Raw genomic sequence first — 21089 nt, forward strand, 5'->3', positions numbered from 1 at the left:
AGAGCCCACGAGCCTAGGAGGGGATAAACCTGGCAATGGTAAGTTAAGAGGCCGGAACAGGAGCTGAGACTCGACTCCTGCAACCAAAGTTAGGTGAGGTGAACACACGAAAACATATATATACACACACACACACACACACACACACACACACACACACACACACACACACACACACACACACACACACACACACACACACACACACACACACACACACACACACACACCTTCTCTTACCTTACTTTTCTTTATTACTCACTTCCTTTCTTTTATTATCTCTTTTTAATACATTTTCTTTCAGTTTTTCCTTTTCCCAGTGTTCTCTTCTCTAGCTTTTTCAAATTTTGTCTTTGTGATATATCTTTCTGAGTTAGATCTTTTATACCATTTACCCATTTTCCTTTTCCCTTCTACTCCTTCCCCTGACTCATCTTTATTCTTTTTTGAAACCTTTCCTTTTCCTTGCCATTATTTCCTTACCATTCTCATTCTACTCTCCCTGCAATCCCGTTCCTCCCTCTGCCCCTCCTGCTGTTGTTGTTGCTGCTGCTGCTGCTGCTGCTGCTGCTGCCGCCTCTGCTGCTGGCGCTGCTGTGGCTGCTGCTGCTGCTACTGTACCCAAAACTCCCACCACGTGAGCAGCCCGTCCAGGTCTACCATGCTCTCCTCTCACACCCAACCTCCTGCAACTGACTGCCTGGACGTCTTAAACCTGGCGTTAAGTGTGGCCAACTAACCACCGCACCTTGATCTTTAGAGCATTTCACTCTAATTGGTAGTTTAATAATGCTTGAAATGTAGAAAGTCTAATTGCAGTGATCCCTGGCGTTGGTAGTTGGCGTGGAGAAGTGACGATCAAGGTAGACCTGGAGGCGAATGACCTTCCCTGACCCCTCCTCCTCACCTTCACTACCTGTCACTTGGGTCACAGCAGGCTGCCCACGCTCACCCAAACATACACTCAGTTCACAGACATCGCAGGTCCTTGATGTAATTGGTCTGTATATCGCTAACATTCGAATGTTTTTTCAATGCATTATATAAAACTGATCTGACTTTTAGTTTGACAGTCAGCATATCTGTTGAGCTTCCAGTGTTCCACTCCTGTTTACTCCAGCAGTGTAGCCCTGGCTTTGACTGACCCATCACCAGTAGAGAGTTCTTGCGAACTCCGGCTTTAGTATTTAACACTTCAGCTGCCAATGCCGTCCGTCACAGATGTAGGGCGCTTTGGTTGACTCACGACGCATGCGTAAATTCTCCGTAGATCGTATTACTTAGAAACTAAGCGTAACACTGCCTCTTACCACCTCCACTCCCCAATATTAGTAGTCATAATCCAGCAAGAGAATGAGCACAAGCAGAACAAGTTCACTGGTGGCAGCAGGTTCAGTGAGTGAGCATGTAACATGCTCTCTCACGTCTCACTCTCACTGGTTCTTCTTCACCTTCACACTAAAACAAACGCACGAATAAGAACCTCTCTAAAATCCACGGTCCTCTTCAAGCACAGGTACCGTTCTCCAAGTCCTGACGCACTGTACACAATTATTCCTTTTAGTTTATTTAAACTATTATAAATTATATCTGTAGCGCTGTATAACCCATGCAGATTTAGCGTTTTATCTGATTATAATAATAATAATAATAATAATAATAATAATAATAATAATAATAATAATAATAACAAATAGCAATAATAATATATAATAATAATAATAATAATAATAATAATAATAATAATAATAATAATAATAATAATAATAATAATAATTAATAATAATAATAATAATAACAATAATAATAAGAATAATGTTACATAGATTTAAGAATGAATCATATCTATTGCTTTAATTGGTCCTTGGTTTACGGAGACCCTGGCATCAGAGGTCCTTAATTTTTAGAAGCAGCTTTGGTAGATATCCTTGAGTGTTGCTATTATAATTTGTCGGTAAGGACTGTTGGAGGATGAATGACGCAGAAAAATAATAGCCACTAGGTCTCAAAAATATTTAACTTCACAAACTAGAGCGATGAGCCATTTGGGGAGAAGAGTTATTTGTATTGACTAGATAATCGTAAGCCTTGGCTAGAACGGCTTTTCAGTAATGTATGTGGCATTTGTTTACTAACTCCTGTAGGCCACTTATTAGTTTCTCCAATCGTAAGTGGGCTTTACAAAGTGGTCATTGCCAGCCACCGAATGATGTCAATCACTGGCAGCCACTGACATCAAAGCTTCTTCACTGTTGGCAATCATTGGCTTATGCAAAATTCTCCCATATCAGTCATTAAATAATGGAAAGTTATGTCTTCTGTGGCCGAATCATAGGGAATTTCATGCTAGTAGCACCCACTGAATGATAGAAAGTTCTTCCTGCCTATTACTGAATGAAAGTTCACGCTAAGAACCGCTGAATGTTCGAAAGCTTTTCCTTTACTGGAAGTCAATGAATGATAAAAAGTTTTTCTTTCCTAGCATCCGTTCTATAATGTAAAGTTGTTTAATAGTCCTTCCTTACTGACAGTCATTGAGTTATAGAAAGTTCTGTTTTTCTAGACGATCCTGAATTAGTATCCTTTTTAGCATCCAATGAATGATGGAAGTCCTTTCCTCCTGGTAGTAACTCAGTGACTACAAAAAACATTCTTACCTAGAGTGGGTGGTTACTAAAAAAGCCCATCTCTGCTGTACTCTAGAAGACGGTATAAGAAAAAAACTTTTTCTCGATAGGGGTAACTCGTTTATTCTATCTACCTGGCGAAAACCAACAGCTGTTGGTGATTCGTGTAAGCTCCTGGCTTAACTGCGGTTAATCTTTGGATCTGTCCATGAGTCTTAGTTCCACAGTCACTGACTGGCAGTTTTTCTTTAATAACAAGACCCTTATTTTGGTGCTTTATGCAGTGGAAATCTTTTTTTTTTTTTTTACAAATATAGTGGTTCTGTAGAAGTTAGAATAAAAGTTCATGCATAAATTTTACAAGCAAAACGAAGCTATCCAGCCACAGTATATTTAAAAGTCATCCCTGGTAATATCTCTATTATAGAGATATATATAGTTACATATTAGTGCATCCACAGAGCAAAGTGGCTTTATACAAATAACAATACTGCGACCAGCCGGGAATTGAACCCGGGATGTTCAGCCAGGCTCCTGGGAACCAAGCTAACCTTCTAACACCTTAGCCCGCTGGACCAATCAGGGACCCAATAAGTACACCGGGTCTGGCACTCCTGATGCCAGAACATTCGTGGCCGTGGATACTACAGGACTAATTTAATTCTTATAGATATAAAAACAAGATAAAGTTGGAGCCAACTCTGAGTCAGAGATTCAACTGGTGAATTTTTCTTATGGCTGTTTTTCTTATTGATGGAGGTGGTATACATGTATTTGGGGTTCTGTTTAGTACAAGTTATTAGCTAGTGATGTCCAGCTGGTACATAGTATCCTTGATTAATAATGATTAATTAATGTTATATAATGATAAATATTGCTATCCAATGAGGTAAGAATCGCGGGCTATGAAAAGGCTACTGAATACTGAAAGTCATTATGGAATATCAGTGGTTACTGAAGGCCTTTGGTTAGATAGGAACATTGGGTAATCAGGATGTGGTGGTAATCATTGGTCGGCGCGGGTCACTGTTGAGTTGAGACTATTGACCGGCGGAATTCAGAAATGATTAACAATGGTTGATGTATCCTACTTACTCACTGCTAGCCGCAACATTACTGGAAGGAGTCAGTAGCCGACAAGGGTGTTACGCAGTATTGGTAGCTGGTATCATGTCAACTACCTTAGCGTGTAGCTAAAATTATTTACAGCTCCACGAAGTTGCCAGCTTAAAGCTCAAAGGAATTATTAAATTTCTCTTGCTGATTATTTATTTACATGTTTTATACTTTATAGTTATCACTCTTATATGCAGACATTCATCTTCTACCAACTGTGTTGTTTTATGGAGAGAATATTACGGACAGTAATTGATTGTTACGTATCTCCTGCTGCAGAAAAAGAATATCTTGCTTGCAGTAGCTACCAACCAGTGCAAGTCTGTGAGTGCCAACACGCATTAGCTGTGAAAAAAAATGGTTGGATGGTGTTGGCTACTACGCGTACCTAGTATATGTAGTGACCAGGTACTACTTGTACTTAGTACACGTAGTTACCAGGTACTACGTGAACCTAGTACACGTAGTACCTGGTTGGTACAGTAGTTTTCTTATTAAAGTTACTTCTATTAGTGAAAACTAGCGCCTGGATAAGTATGTCAAATCGAACTAAAATGTAAGACTGATTCCAGCCAGTCTAGCTCTTCGAATTATATTAGACTGCCTTGAGCTGTAGTGTACAATTGGCTTATTAAATGGTGATATGTAGTAACTGATAACACACCATAGGCAACTTGTGTCAAATAGCTTAATATTAGGTCCCTGACTACTCTAAAAGAGCTTTCAGGTTTGGAGAGTTACAGGAAGAAGTGTTGAATATAAATCTAGTGAAATGCAGAAGTCTCATAAGCATACTCACAGAAAACCGCGTCAAAAACCAATGGTTAAAGATTCTTCAAATTCTGCCATCAGATATAAGACATATTTCCAGAATAAAATCAGTTTTCAAAAGGAAAGTGGACAACTACCTGCTACAAGTGCTAGATCAGAGAAGCTGAGATAGCTCTGTAATCCTGCAAGCCGCTGGCAGCAACAGCCTATTCGTCCAGGCAGGAAGCAAGAAAGTCTGTTCTCAGCCCGGATTGCGTTTTTAGGAAAATCTCGAAACTGGTCACAGGTATGTAGTAGCAGTTTAAAGTTTACGTTAAATAATAATACAGAATTGTAAAACTGTGTAGGGACAGAATTGATTCTTTCACAGATTCTTGGGTTAGAACTTTCTCAAGCAACCAAAGATTTTAAGGTTAAATTACTAGGGTTCTAGAATTTCAAAATGCCTGTCTTATCAGGGTATCTGTCTGAGAGATATTTTTATGGCAGTCAAATTTCTTGGATTTCTTTTCTTACAATAGCAGCCATTTACTGAATAAGGTTACATGCTGCAGTTCCTGTCTAGTGGAGAAGTACAAAATATTATTGATGAATGACAGCCACAGAAGCTGAAACTCACATGACTGCTGCAAACTCAAACGTCAGGAAGTAATACAAAAGAATAATAATCTGGAATCTTAAGGTTTGCATACAGATAAGTTGTTCATCTTCCTGATGCTTTTGTTGTGGCAGGTGCAAGTTTTAATGTATGTATCTTGCTTTGGCCACAGTTGTGTAGAGAGAAGCTTCTTATAGTTTTCATCATCCAGTATTAGTTAAGAATCCTCTTAGAGAATTTGTGCCTCACACAGAAGATCTTCAATGAAGTTTTAAGTTATCATATAAGGTAAGTAAAACTAAGTAGTTTAATTAATTATAACAGGCATTGTATATCTTTATATATATATATATATATATATATATATATATATATATATATATATATATATATATATATATATATATTGTGCATAACCCGCATATAGAAAGAGAAGCATATGAAAACGTTTCGGTCCGTCTTGGACCATTGACAAAGTCGTAGGCTTCTCTTTTCTATGTGCAGGTTATTTGTGTATTGTTCCAGTAATGGTATTGTGCCTTTTTCTTCTTTATATATATATATATATATATATATATATATATATATATATATATATATATATATATATATATATATGTATGTATGTATATATAAACACTGATCTCTGGCTGAAGGAAACTCGAACCTACGAACCTTGGAACAAGGTACGCAGTGCTTTACCAATCTACCCACACTGGACCAATACCTTGGAGTCCAGCTTGCGCAAGACTTTGATCCAAGGCAGCCAGCTTTCAGGGAGAAGGCTTACAGATTTTCATCTCATCCCCTGCATACATCAGCCTAACTAGAGATATTAACAATGCAAGGAATTCGCAAGAGCAGGCGAAATATACACAAACACTGATCTCTGGCTGAAGGAGACTCGAATCTACGAACCTTGGAACAAGGTACGCAGTGCTTTACCAATCTACCCCACACTGGACCAATACCTTGGAGTCCAGCTTGCGCTAGACTTTGATCCAAGGCAGCCAGCTTTCAGGGAGAAGGCTTACAGCTTTTCGTCTCATTCCTTGCATGCATCAGCCTAACTAGAGATATTAACAATGCAAGGAATTCGCAAGAGCAGGCGAAATATACACAAACACTGATCTCTGGCTGAAGGAGACTCGAACCTACGAACCTTGGAACAAGGTACGCAGTGCTTTACCAATCTACCCACACTGGACCAATACCTTGGAGTCAAGCTTGCGCTAGACTTTGATCCAAGGCAGCCAGCTTTCAGGGAGAAGGCTTACAGCTTTTCATCTCATCCCCTGCATGCATTGTTAATATCTCTAGTAAGGCTGATGCATGCAGGGGATGAGATGAAAAGCTGTAAGCTTTCTCCCTGAAAGCTGGCTACCTTGGATCAAAGTCTAGCGCAAGGTGGACTCCAAGGTATTGGTCCAGTGTGGGTAGATTGGTAAAGCACTGCGTATCTTGTTCCAAGGTTCGTAGATTCGAGTCTCCTTCAGCCAGAGATCAGTGTTTGTGTATATTTCGCCTGCTCTTGCGAATTCCTTGCATATATATATATATATATATATATATATATATATATATATATATATATATATATATATATATATATATATATATATATATATATATATATATATATATATATATATATATATATGTATATATATATATATATATATATATATATATATATATATATATATATATATATATATATATATATATATATATATATATATATATATATATATATATGAATGTGAAGCATAGGCTATAAACGTTGCAGGAAGGTAGAGGTTAGAGGCAGTGATGGTATATTTGAGATCATGTTTTAAGTGGATATTAAAATGTGAATAAGGAGCATTGGTGCGGGGATGCTCATGCGTCGGCAGTGCCTGAAGGTGCTGGAAAGCGGGACATCATGGAGACGATGGTAACGAGTGAGTCAAGATGCCTTCAGCAAAGAGGTGGTCGTTGCCAGAGATTCTAACTGCATGGGGGTATCTTAGCCATCAGGGTAGTCGGTGATCATATTTCTCTCTGTACAGGGGTGCTCGGTCGACTCTTGTCTGATGCCAAGACTTTGGATGTGGATAAGCGGCACAAACTCCCGAGTATCGTCATGTTGTAGAGGTCTGAGCACAGCTCACACCTCTACAACACAATTGCCCACAAAGATTTGTTAGGTTATACCATGAATTAAATAAAGATCCTAGACAAAGCAAATGCTATAGTAATTATGGACTAGGTAGATTATAAGGAAAAAAACATATTAGAAGACAGGGGAACTGACTTGGATCTAAGGCATAAATCCTGGATGTAGATGTGTCTCAGCGAAGTGACTTGTAGATACTGTTTTGCCTGTATTACTAACGAAGGTTCTGATTCTTATTTGTAGGTAACTGCGGGGGTAGCATCTGGTTTATTTATAATAGTGAGTTCGCAGCGGGGCAGAGTGAGGAGGATGACCGATAGCCAGACCGTGGACGGGAGAGCTGTTGAATCTTGGGGTGTAGGCCGTGAAGTGAGGGCGGATGGGCTCCGCGTCTCACTGACCTGGGCAGGCCAAGAGAGGGCAGCACCGTAGTGCCGCGGGATATGAATCTAGCAGACAGCATAGGCTGCCTAGCAGACAGTACAGGCTGTCTACAATACATCAGTATAACGTGATAGTGCTTGGATGGGGCGATAAAGTGATATGTGACTTATGTCTTTCCTCCCTCTCTCTCTCTGTCCTCGGTATATCACCACTGCTGCAACCAAATGTAAGATAAAATTTTGTTCAGATTTTTAAGCGCCGGAGGGCTAGCCACCCAGGATAACGCAAGAAAGTCAGTGTGTCATCGAAGACTGTGTCTTATTTCCATGGGGGTCCTTCAATCTTGTCCCCCAGGATGCGACCTACTTGCTAGGTGAACGGAGACGGCTGGGATGGAAATACTGGGTGTAAGGAAACACCCACTATTTCCATCCGGCCAGAGATTGAACCACGGACACTCAGTGTGTGAGGCGAGAGAGTCGCCTACTAGGCCACGAATGGTTTTTACCGTTGTTTCGAAATATCCATGTTCTTCGTGGTAACTTTTGGTATGGTTGGCAGAATGGTTGGTAAATAGACTTGGAGACGAATTATACGTTTATTGGGTAAATGGTACACAGCAGGATGGCTCATGTTAGCCCTACGCCGAGGCCGTAGGCATCCGAAAGAGTAGGAGGATATGTCCGGCTTCTCCAGTGACTTGAGTTAGTGAGGGTGAAACAACGTTTGTTTCGCTGAACTTTAGACTGAACTAGGCTCACCAGGTGGCAACAACAATGGCTAGGCTAGCAAGGCGCAAAGAACAAGGTCTGACTGGAGTTACCCACCATCGTTATCCCACCACTACCAACATCACCACCACTACACCATCACCACCACCACTACACCATCACCACCACCACTACACCATCACCACCACTACACCATCACCACCACCACCACTGCTACTGTCAACACCATTACATCTACTATAACCACCACCGACCCCATCAACTCAGTTACCACAACCAAAGCTTTCCTCCCGCCCTTCATCAGCACCTCCCACACGAATACATTGGTCAGGTGGCTTGGGGCAAGCGTTGGTGATTGGCAGGTGGTAGTGGACAATAATGTGAGGCGGTGGGCAATGATGTGAGGCGGTGGGTAATGATGTGAGGCGGTGAGCAATGATGTGAGGGGGTGGGCAATGATGTGAGGCGGTGGGCAATGATGTGAGGCGGTGAGCAACAGCAGTTGGTTGTGAGTGTTACCAGGCGGTGATGGACAAAACGGGTGGTGGTGGTGGTGGTGGTGGTGGTGGATGAGGAAAGGAAGATGCGATGCAGCGATGAGAAGCAGCAGGTTAGGCTTTTTGAAGGGATAGGTTGGCGAGGTGGTGTAGGGCATTGGGCTGGGAAAAATGAAGTCTACAGCACTCATCCACCTAGCCATCAATGGTTGAGCGTTGTTGCACACTATGTGCACAACACACACCACACGTCACTCTGGGGAGACCTTTCTCTGGAGGAAGTCGTAAATGGATTGCGATACCGGGGTACGAATTATCTGGGAGCACTTCCTCGGCACAGGTTAAAATCTAACTCGATATCCCCCCCCCCAAAAAAAAATAAAGGCGGCAAGCCTTGCAGGTATCCCTGGTAGTTGCACACTACCAAGCTACACTGGTATCTGGGATCCCTTCAGTTTTGAATGTGTTAGGAATATTTCTCTCTCTCTCAACAGTGACATAAACTAGCCTTCGCTCACGTTCTGGGCAACCATCTAAATATTTCATTGTTTGACTCACACATTTAGAGTATACAGTATAAGGCATTCAAATTTATTTCAAACCTGATATTCATTTCTGGTGAAATATTTAGACAGAGGCTTAAAGCTTGAGCTCATAGGAAGGTTTGCATCACTGTCTAGAGAGAAATAAATCCTGACTCATTTAAACTCAGCCGATCAAAATTCAACGATCTTCGTTACCCTAGGTGCTGTATTTCTAGGCGAGGAGCTGAGACGAGGGTTTGAACAGATTAAAAGATTAAATGTTTATGAAAAATACTTTTGCTTTTCAAGCTTGAAAAAAAAATGAACGCCGTGTTCTTGCTGTAGCCACGAGCCAAACTGTGAAATATTTAGGCAGGTTTTCTCCGGCCTTGTGAGATGCTGAAGGTAGGTTATAATGCAATTACATCTGATTTCAAGGTTTAATGTTTTACTGTGCACAAAATTTTTTCTATAAATAAATAATTGCACTATCAGATAATTGGTACTGTTTCAGTTGGTGTAGTAGTAGTAGGTGTATTTATAGTGGTAGTTGTAGTGCGTGTAGTAGTAGTGGGTGTATTTATAGTGGTAGTTGTAGTGCGTGTAGTAGTAGTGGGTGTATTTATAGTGGTAGTTGTAGTGCGTGTAGTAGTAGTGGGTGTATTTATAGTGGTAGTTGTAGTGCGTGTAGTAGTAGTGGGTGTATTTATAGTGGTAGTTGTAGTGCGTGTAGTAGTAGTGGGTGTATTTATAGTGGGTGTAGTTGTAGTGCGTGTAGTAGTAGTAGTAGTGATAATAGGTGTGTTGCAGAGGGGTGTAGCAGAAGTATAAGTGGAATGAGCGTAGAATTAGTGGGTAAAGTTAATGTGTCTAGTTGTAGAGAACAGTCATAAAGGGGTGTACTTGTAATGGGTGTAGTTGTATTGGGTGTACTTGTAATGGGTGTAGTTGTATTGGGTGTACTTGTAATGGGTGTAGTTGTATTGGGTGTACTTGTAATGGGTGTAGTTGTAATGGTGTGTAGTTGTAATGGGTGTAGTTGTAATGGGTGTAGTTGTGATGGGTGTAGTTGTATTGGGTGTACTTGTAATGGGTGTAGTTGTAATGGGTGTAATGTCTTGGGTGTAGTTGTAATGGGTGTAGTTGTAATAGGTGTAGTTGTAATGGGTGTAGTGTAATCGGGTGTAGTTGTAATGGGGTGTAGTTGTAATGGATGTAGTTGTAATGGGTGTAGTTGTGATGGGTGTAGTTGTGATGGGTGTAGTGTAATGGATGTAGGTGCTGAGATCATAGCAAGATGTGTGGATGAAAGTTCATCTGTGTGTGTGTGTGGACTTGGGTTGACTGTGTGAGTTGACTGGGTGAGTTGACTGTGTGAGTTGACTCTGTGAGTTGACTGGGTGAGTGGGTTTTGAAGAGACTGTGTACATGGATGTGTAAATAAATTTGTGGTTGGGTATGATTTGAGTGAACTAATACTCGTAGTTTATACTGTGTTGTGCGGGAAATTTTTGCAATGTAAAGGATGTTAGTTTGTCAGAGTTGACGAGTACAAATGAGAGGGAAGGAATGGTGAAACACCATATAGATCAAGATCCCTCTGAACACACTTTAAGACACTTGTTGAGAACACGTTTCGCCTCAAGTGGCTACTTCAGTCCTAATACAAAACTAAAGTTCTCCGTAGTAGGGCTGAAGAAGACACTCGGGGGCGAGACGTTTCCTCATTAAACGTCTTGAATTGTGTAGAAGTGTCTTTACCTACATGCGTAACGAGTACAGTTTGGTCTTTGCAGTTGAGTATTCTGGGTGGTAGTTATTTTTTTTATCTGTAGGTAGCGTAGTTTGGACAAAAAAAGTGATTGATGAACATCTCTCGTCTTTAAATAAAAGTTTTTCTGAACTGTCCTGTGTGTTGCGTTTTACGATTTTTTTTTTTTTGGCAAATCTTAACTTGTTTCTTTTTTTCTTCTCTTTCCACACCTCTTCGATGCCCCGATGGTTGCTACTGCCCCGATGGTTGCTACTGCCCCGATGATTGCTACTGCCCCGATGGTCGACACTCCCCCGATGGCTGACGCTCCCCCGATGGACGTCACTGCCCCGATGGTTGCCACTGCCCCTGTGAATTCTGCTGTAATGACTGTCACTGCCTTTTTTTGGCTGCCATGGCTGCAATTGCGACTGCTATTGCTCTGGTGACTGCTACTACCCTGTTCTGGTGACTGCTGTTGCTCTGGTGACTGCTGCTACCCTGGTGACTGCTACTACCCTGGTGACTGCTGCTGTTCTGATTACTGCTACTGCTTTGGTGACTGCTACTGCTCTGGTGACTGCTACTGCTTTGGTGACTGCTACTGCTATGGTGACTGCTACTACTCTTGTGACTGCTACTACCCTGGTGACTGCTACTGTTCTGGTGACTGCTACTGCTTTGGTGACTGCTACTGCTTTGGTGACTGCTACTACTCTGGTGACTGCTACTGCTCTGGTGACTGCTACTACTCTGGTGACTGCTACTACTCTGGTGACTGCTACTACCCTGGTGACTGCTACTGTTCTGGTGACTGCTACTGCTTTGGTGACTCCTACTGCTCTGGTGACTGCTACTACTCTGGTGACTCCTACTGCTCTGGTGACTGCTACTACTCTGGTGACTGCTACTGCTCTGGTGACTGCTACTGCTCTGGTGATTGCTACTGCCCTGGTGACTTCTACTGCTCTGGTGACTGTTGCTACTGCTCTGATGACTACTACTATTCTGGTGACTGCTATTACCCTGGTGACTGCTGCTACCCTGGTGACTGCTACTGCTCTGTTGACTGCTGCTACTGCTCTGGTAACTGATACTGCCCCGGTGACCGACACTGCGTTTATGGCTGCCACTTCCGCAATTGCTGCCACTGCCACGATGGCTGCCACTACCACGATTGCTGCCATTCCCACGATGGCTGCCACTGCCACGATGACTGCCACTGCTACGATGACTGCCACTGCCTTCATGGCTGCCACCGCCACGATGGCTGCCACTGCCACGATGACTGCCACTGCTACGATGACCACCACTACCACGATGGCTGCTACTGCCACAATGACTGCCACTGCCACGATGACTGCCACTGCTACGATGACTGCCACTGCTACGATGACCACCACTATCACGATGGCTGCTACTGCCACGATGACCGTCACTGCCACGATGACCGTCACTGCCACGATGGCTGCTACTGCCGGCCCATGGTTCTCCAACATCATAACTACGGCCACAACAAATCCCTACTACGCCATTACAGGGAATTACAGCTGCTTAAAAGTAGATCTTGAATTCAGCCGCGATGATGCTTTTTATTTCAGTACTGTATTCTTCCCCGGCATCGTCCTGGTAACGAGTTCCTTCATAACTTTCTGGCTGGAGTGGAACGCCGTCCCTGCCAGAGTCATGATCGGTGTCACCACAATGCTCAACTTTTTCACCACCTCTAACAGTTTCCGCTCCACTCTGCCTGTCGTCTCCAACCTGAGCGCCATGAACGTTTGGGACAGCGTGTGTATGTTCTTCATCTACGTATCGCTGTTAGAATTCGTCGTAGTTAACTACGTAGGCCGCAAAAGACCTAAGCACAACATGGCCTACATGCCTGGAGAAAACGCGGTCATCCAGGTATTAACAGAGAACAAACATGTAAGCATTAATGTTAATGTCATCTTCCTTTTTTTCACAGCTGCTTATGCATTACCCTTTTTTTTTATCTTATTTTTATCTTTTCGGCGCCAAGCTTGTGGGAATTTTGCAAGCTCCTTTTAATTACCAAGCGCCCAAGTTACCCTGGAGCTCACCTAATGAAGTGACGTCAGCAGTAGTACACATATCAGTTCTTTTAGATGCTGTGTGATATTGTTAATGTAATAACCTCTTTTGGATACACAGGTCTGCTATTTTTTTTTATTTCAGTCTGAGTTACTGGTAATGTTTCTTTTTTTGCCAGAATATTTTTGCTGTTTAATCCAAGTCCTATTAACATGTCTTGCAGTGTTTATCTTGCATTTTCTACTTGTTTATCTTTGAATGTTTGAATAAGAGGACGCTTGCCACGAGCACTGAATCAGTGCAGTTGAAAGCACCGCCATATAGCAGTAGTAAACATTTGACACTTGTACTGGAATCTTACATTGACCAGGTGATGCCTGCTCTCTCTTGACTTATTAATGTCACAATTTTCTCTAGCTTCTTGCCTGATGCCTAGACCGGCTGTGTGACGTTGTTGGCTTTATAGTAAAGGCTCCATAACTAATGTTTGTCATGGGTAGTATGTTAATAAGTACGTATCGTTTGGTGTATACTTGCACCTGTGACGCCATTTTCTCTATAATCTTAAATTTTCTGTTGTTATTTGTAAATATTATAACAAACTGTAGTCTAGAACGTTCTTTGTAGTCAGTGAATAGTACATTTCACAGAGTACAAACGTATCGTCTCCCACCCTCACCCTCGTAAGAGTACATATTATGATTCTGTGGAGATCAAATTTCTAGACATTAAGTATATCAACATTGTGCTGCTAGCATATTCTATACGATAGATGCATTATGGGAACAGAAAATAGATATATTTCCCGGTCATACTGCATCATGCAGAATGGAGGTTCGTATATCAGGTAAAGAAATTTGTCAGCCTGAGTTGAGACTCACCCTTGTCTATCCTAGTTCAGCACCTCCCTCCACCCACCTGTTTCTTGAAAATACTGTGGCAGTAACAACATCATGTTGACGACAATGCATTCATGTCAGTTTGTTTATTAAGATAAATAAACATGGAGATAGGAAAAGATGCATCCTGCATTCTTACTAATATAATGTGACGTACGTATTTACAAGTGGCAACAAGTAAATATATATATATATATATATATATATATATATATATATATATATATATATATATATATATATATATATATATATATATATATATATATATATATATATATATATATATATATATATATATATAATTTTTTGCCACTTGTAAGTGCATACGTCATATTATATTTGTAAGAATGATGAATGCATCTTTTTCTATCTAGGTGGGTACCCTGATGCTGGTCAAAGGGGCTTGTATCAAAGACCTGGAGCTACTCTCTAACCTGATTATCACCCACCCCTAAGTATTTTTTTTACTCATAAGGCTGTATTGTTTTAATATTAATAATAATATAAATAATAATAATATAAATATACTAGTCTTACAAATGATTTTTAAGTTTTCTAAATCAAACTTAGGCAAAAAAAAAATTACATGATATGTTATCATTCATGACCATCATAAATTCCTTCTGGTCAGAGATATTACCATCAGTGCAGCGCGGAGTATTTCTGTTTACTCGCAGTCTTATGACAGGGCGAAAAAAAACAGGGCGAATATATGAAAGTTTCACAGTACGGAAAACTATTCTGGACTGTTACTTTGTATTCGGAGGCTGTGTTGTGCTTCAGCCACTAACCTCTGATATAAGTTCGCCTCTCAGCACCAGTTCGTAATGCTTTACGCTACCTGTCATTGCTATGTGTTACTCATGACGCACCGGTGTCATGGAACACCGCCATTATGCATGATGCAGGTCACTCCAGCCACACAATTTCAAGAATTAAAATCTTGTACATACCTTTATGTACTCCTTATAAATACTGTGTTCCCTCTTCAAGGCTGCATCTGACGGACACATCGATGCAGTTTAACCACTGATGAATTAAAAATCAGGTATAATCATTTTAATCTATGATTTGAGCTCCATTCAAGGGTTTTCTGTCATTATTTTTACTAGAAATATCTTTATTGGCTAAGTCGTTACGTTAGGTTACTAATCTTCTTTTAAAGACACAAACGCTAATCTGAAAGAAAACTGCTATATCAGTTTAACATTATAACATGGAGATTATTATTATTATTATTATTATTATTATTATTATTATTATTATTATTATTATTATTATTATTATTATTATTATTATTATTATTATTATAAGATTATTGGAAGATTATTATTATTATTATTATTATTATTATTATTATTATTATTATTATTGTAAGATTATTATTTTTATTATTATGGTGAAACGCTAAATTAGTTGGCGTTTTACTGGTTCTATCTAAGGAAGAGAAAAGCAGGTCCGGTTCTTTGGATCAAATGACGAGAAAAGGAGGTCCAGTTCTTGGGATCAAGAGCCTCTCATCGCCATCATATCACTTTTCTCAAGAGCTCTAACACGAAGACTTGGTTAAAATATTCACACTAGTGATGGTAACAGTGGGAATCAATCTCCTTCAAGAAGCAACAATGTATATATGCTTTACTGTTACGTAACTACGATGTTCACAATCCTGCTTCTATTACTCTTTACACTTAGCCTTATGTACAAGCCACTCTTCCTGACCTTCAACAACGTCCCGCCACTTCTCCACTTCTTATGCAAACACACCTCCTTTGCTAATTAATTCAATTCTTCACTCTCCTTGCCATTATAGCACCATCGCCGTAGACGTGCGTCTCTTTGTCGTTAAACGAGGTGTGGCGCCGCCACACCGCCCGAACCTTTGACGCTCTTTTCGACCAGTCACGCTGAGTAGAAACCACACAACGCCTTTGCTGCTGAGTCTGTCCCTGGCTCTTTCTCTTTAGCTATAGCCTTTCCACTCCCCATCTGTTCTTCACCTATCCCCTCTTCCTCATCACCCCTTGTAGGTCCTTACCTATGGGTTCTCCTAGTTCTAGTTACAGTACGTCTTCACACACATATAACGGGTCAACTAAATGATTACGACACTTGTCAGGAGACAATGTTTTGTCTCCTAATGGATAAAACAACAATAGTATGCACCTTAGTATACGAGTCGTCGACAGAGGGCAGCATTTCTCTCAGTGCACATAGGCTGAGAGTTTACTTAAATCTATTATAAGGCTAAAAGTATTCTTGTCTGGTGTCTAGTTGATAAGCTTTAAACCTTATTAACCACCCAACCAACCATCAGCAGATTTTTGCTGACTTGACGTTTTACTCATTTTCTCTAGTAACTTCATCAGTGTTTTATTAGTTACAATCATATATAGAACAAAATCTCCCTGATCACCTTTGTAACTTTTAACACAATAGAAATTTCTATTTTTCATCTTATTTTTCTTAGGCAAAAGCCAATAATTTAACCCTGACTTAAATATGGTGAATCCCAGTATTCCGCTTTGCCTTTATTCTCTAATATTAATTCATATATATCTTCTCTAAGTAATTACATGATTCGTTACATGGTCAGTTAAACTGAAACTTCCTCTTCCAAAATATAAATGAAATTTCAGACCACCATGAATATAACAATACTAAGAATGAATTATCAGCTAGACAGAATCGCCGTCTCATTTGTCATAAATAAATAATTTATTCTTTGTAACATGTGATGCTGTATAGTGGAATGCACGCATTTATCACAATGAGTTTTTTATATTTTTTTCGGAATTCTGTTATTAAAAAAAACTAGACAAGTTGTGAGTTTCTGATCTTATTGTGTTGCTGCGTTGTACAATGTTGTTATTCAACTACACTCAACTTACACCTCTGTTCCTTCTCCATTTTGAGCCGTGTATTTCAAAAGTTTTCTCATCCAGTACGGTTCTCCAATTTATTTTATTTAAAGCTATATCCTTTTTTTTTTATTATTATATCTTAGCGTTAGTGTTTTTGAGATTTCACTATATATTTTTGTACATCAAAATCTTCATCAGTTTATCTCTACTTTTCCTAACTGCTTACATTCGTTTAACTGTTACTCTAAGACAGTTTTATCCCCATTTCTTTCTGCATTTATTGTTTCTGGCCTTTTCTATTTTCCTGGACTTTAATTTTCTTTATAGCCTACCTTACTAATAGTTACATATTTGCAGTTTTTGTTTCCTTAATTCACTGATATTTTTAAATATTTCCAACTCTATAATAATTGTAAGTATTATTGTTCGATTTTTTTTAATTTTTGCCACTTTTCTATTCTACTGTGACTGACTACTTGCTTCTTTGTGCTGAAAATTCTTACGTGTTCTGTATTTTACATATTTTGTGTTGTTTCGTTGTTCGGTGTTTTATTTCAAAATATTGTAAAAAAATAAAATATTAACTGCTTTGCGTCTCTACAGTTTCCTTCCTTAAAATGTGGTTAATTCAATGCATTTATTGTTCTCGCTCCTGAGTTGGGCATGCAACTTGGCAGGTTTAAGTTGATGTGCGGCTTATTTTAGGCCTAGTGTGTCTCTTTTGTATGACTCATTTACCATAGATTTTTATAGTTCTACCTCTTCCGTTTGCCTTTTCATGTATTTCCCGCATTTTGCATGAATTTTCTGCATTATGATGTTCCTAAATTGACTATTTTCCTTGCAAAATTATCTGTATAGAAACACATCTTTCTGAAAAACATAAAATGAACGATATCTTGAATGTTAAGACTTGAAGTAATTGAAGATGATCTGAATTTGATACCTGAGCTGTTCTGTCACTGGTGGTGCTATAATAAGCTACTCTATATCATTGGTAGTGTCAGTGATACAGCAATCGTCAACTTCTTAAAAGTAGACAGAGGAGTTTTCAGTAAAAGGAATAATGTGAAATTAACTAATAGTCACCCATGAAGTGTGACTCTTTCAATGTGTATACAACTAGAATTTTCTTTTAACTTTTTCTTACGCACTGGAGTAACCTTCATATTAGTGGCTATGCTGATCGCATCCTTAATTATCCTAGTGTAGTTGGTAGATCTTAAATCAAGTGCCGATCAAATTTGCTTATGAAAAGCATGAAATTTTTAAGAAAAGGGCTCCACATGGGCTAATGCCAGCCTCACCCTTAAACTGTTGGTAGTGTAACCCCCTCCCCCCCAAAATAAAACAAAAGACACGTAATGTCTTAATCGGTAGTTTATATTGAGTTTTTTAACTTATTTTTTTAAACACAATTTTGAGAAAAAGTTTCGCCAGAAGTGGCGTCTAGTTATAATAGCTTTCGTAGTTACTAGTGAGTGGGTAATGCTTTAGTAGTTACTTATGAGTGGTGTTTACTAGTGAGTGGGTAATGCCTTAGTGTTTAGTGAGTGGGTAATGCCTGTTTACTAGTGAGTGGATAATACCTTAGTGTTTAGTAAGTGGGTAATGCCTGTTTACTAGTGAGTGGGTAATCAAACATGTGAAACATCTGGTTAACCTTGAAGATGACAATATACCTGCAGACATGTATACCAATAAAGAGTGATGAGTGAAGTGCAGATCATCAGTGTGTAGATGTAACATCAAGTGAGCGGAGCTGAGGTAGAGCTCGTGCGAGGGTGACCAAGGAGGGTGATCAGCATTCTAGCAGTGGCTGAGGTTCCACCTATATGTCAACAACTGTCACTGATTGTCGGCTCAAACCCCTCGCTAGCATGTACTCGAAGTGCCAGCTCTTTTTCCATAATCTGTTATGCTGTATGCTGATATGTTTTTAAATGGTTCTGTTATAATTCTTCTTAAGCGTCAATAATACTTGTAATTTATTATATATGATAATATATTGTTGCATCTTATTCTTTCTTCCTCCTAATGATGTTTGTTTTACTCTATTCCAGCGCATCCCGCAGGCCATACACCGAATTGGCCTCAGTTTGGTAAGCGGCTGGGTAGGTTCAGGTTAATATGTGGCCTACTGGCTGCCTATTGTGGCCTAGTGTGGCCCTGGTGTGGACTTGTGACGTGTTGTAAGCGGCACCCTCCCTTCCACCCGCCCCGCCCTCCCACCAGCGTCCAGTCTAATCAACGTGGCACTTACGGCACAACTACCTTAAACGGCTGCCTCCTGTCTAACTCCCTCACCCTTAACTGCCTATACTCCATACTGATTCTACTTTCTTTCTCAGCCACAGCTACCTATACCCCAAACTAACCTTACTTTCTCCCTCCCTTATTATTATTATTATTATTATTATGATCCATACTCTCTCCCTCCAATCTGATATTCAATCTTTCATCACCTAATCTTTTTGTTATCCTCATAACCTTACTCTTTCCTGTATTCACCTTTAATTTTCTTCTTTTGCACACCCTACCAAATTCATCCACCAATCTCTGCAACTTCTCTTCAGAATCTCCCAAGAGCACAGTGTCATCAGCAAAGAGCAGCTGTGACAACTCCCACTTTGTGTGTGATTCTTTATCTTTTAACTCCACGCCTCTTGCCAAGACCCTCGCATTTACTTCTCTTACAACCCCATCTATAAATATATTAAACAACCACGGTGACATCACACATCCTTGTCTAAGGCCTACTTTTACTGGGAAAAAATTTCCCTCTTTCCTACATACTCTAACTTGAGCCTCACTATCCTCGTAAAAACTCTTCACTGCTTTCAGTAACCTACCTCCTACACCATACACTTGCAACATCTGCCACATTGCCCCCCTATCCACCCTGTCATACGCCTTTTCCAAAACCTTACCCTCTTCCATATTTATATATATATATATATATATATATATATATATATATATATATATATATATATATATATATATATATATATATATATATATATACATATATACATATATATATATATATATATATATATATATATATATATATATATATATATATATATATATATATATGTGTGTGTGTGTGTGTGTGTGTGTGTGTGTGTGTGTGTGTGTGTGTGTGTGTGTGTGTGTGTGTGTGTGTCGTGCCGAATAGGGAAAAATTGATCAATTAGCAAGGATTCATTTAAAATTAATTTCTTTCTAAAATTTTCTCTTATACGTTTAAAGATATACTTTTTCATTTATGTTAATGTAAAAATTAATAATTTTGTACCAAAAGAACCATAGAAAACTTACCTAACCTTATTATAAGAAGCATAATTTAATTTAGCCTAATCCCACTAAATATATTTGAGATAAGTTTACAATAATTTAATAATAAATAAACACAATGAAAAATATTTCTTTCGTTAGGTTTAGAATGATTTTTGCGAAATTATTTCATACACAAATTTTCGCTTGTCTTATTCGACAAGTAGAGCGTTGCTATTTAAGCCAAAATAGCAAGTTCTACCTATTCGGCACGACATACATATATATATATATATATATATATATATATATATATATATATATATATATATATATATATATATATATATATATATATATATATATATATATATTTATATATATATATATATATATATATATATATATATATATATATATATATATATATATATATATATATATATATATATATATATATGTATATATATATATATATAACTTATTTTCTGATGTATCGCGGCCCCTCACTCATCTTCAACTCTTCCTTGTCTTGGGCACTTCTCAAGAGATCCTCTATTATCTTAGCCTCTTCTTTTCTACGGCTTTTCGGTCACCTTCACTTCTCTAACATCTGAGTGGATAACTACCACTAATAACCATGTACAGTTCTGCTAACCATTATAGTTTTTGAGCAGTTAATGAGATTCATTAACTGTTCAATCACTGCACTGCAATGACTGACTGTGCAGTCACTAGCTTAATTTCGCTGTATATTGTCGGATTTATTGGCTTCAACTAAAACTGATCAGCTTTTGTAAATATTTAACTGTTTAAGTAATTACTTA

At 39.1% G+C, this 21089-nt stretch overlaps 1 protein-coding gene across 11 annotated transcripts in view; it reads left to right on the top strand.

Annotated features, from left to right (window-relative positions):
* LOC128700397 (pH-sensitive chloride channel 1) overlaps window positions 1-21089 on the top strand; it is a 658890-nt gene that overhangs the window by 600227 nt on the left and 37574 nt on the right. For 7 of the 11 annotated variants that reach the window (XM_070087056.1, XM_053793657.2, XM_053793636.2 and 4 more), the window contains 2 exons: window positions 12700-13088; window positions 19044-19094. In XM_070087056.1, coding sequence (XP_069943157.1) covers window positions 12700-13088; window positions 19044-19094 — 440 coding nt within the window. The remainder of the gene's footprint in view (window positions 1-12699; window positions 13089-19043; window positions 19095-21089) is intronic. The other 4 variants (XM_053793643.2, XM_053793664.2, XM_053793610.2 and 1 more) reach the window with 3 other exon arrangements.

Source organism: Cherax quadricarinatus, chromosome 20, assembly GCF_038502225.1.
Source record: "Cherax quadricarinatus isolate ZL_2023a chromosome 20, ASM3850222v1, whole genome shotgun sequence".
Classification (NCBI taxonomy): domain Eukaryota; kingdom Metazoa; phylum Arthropoda; class Malacostraca; order Decapoda; family Parastacidae; genus Cherax; species Cherax quadricarinatus.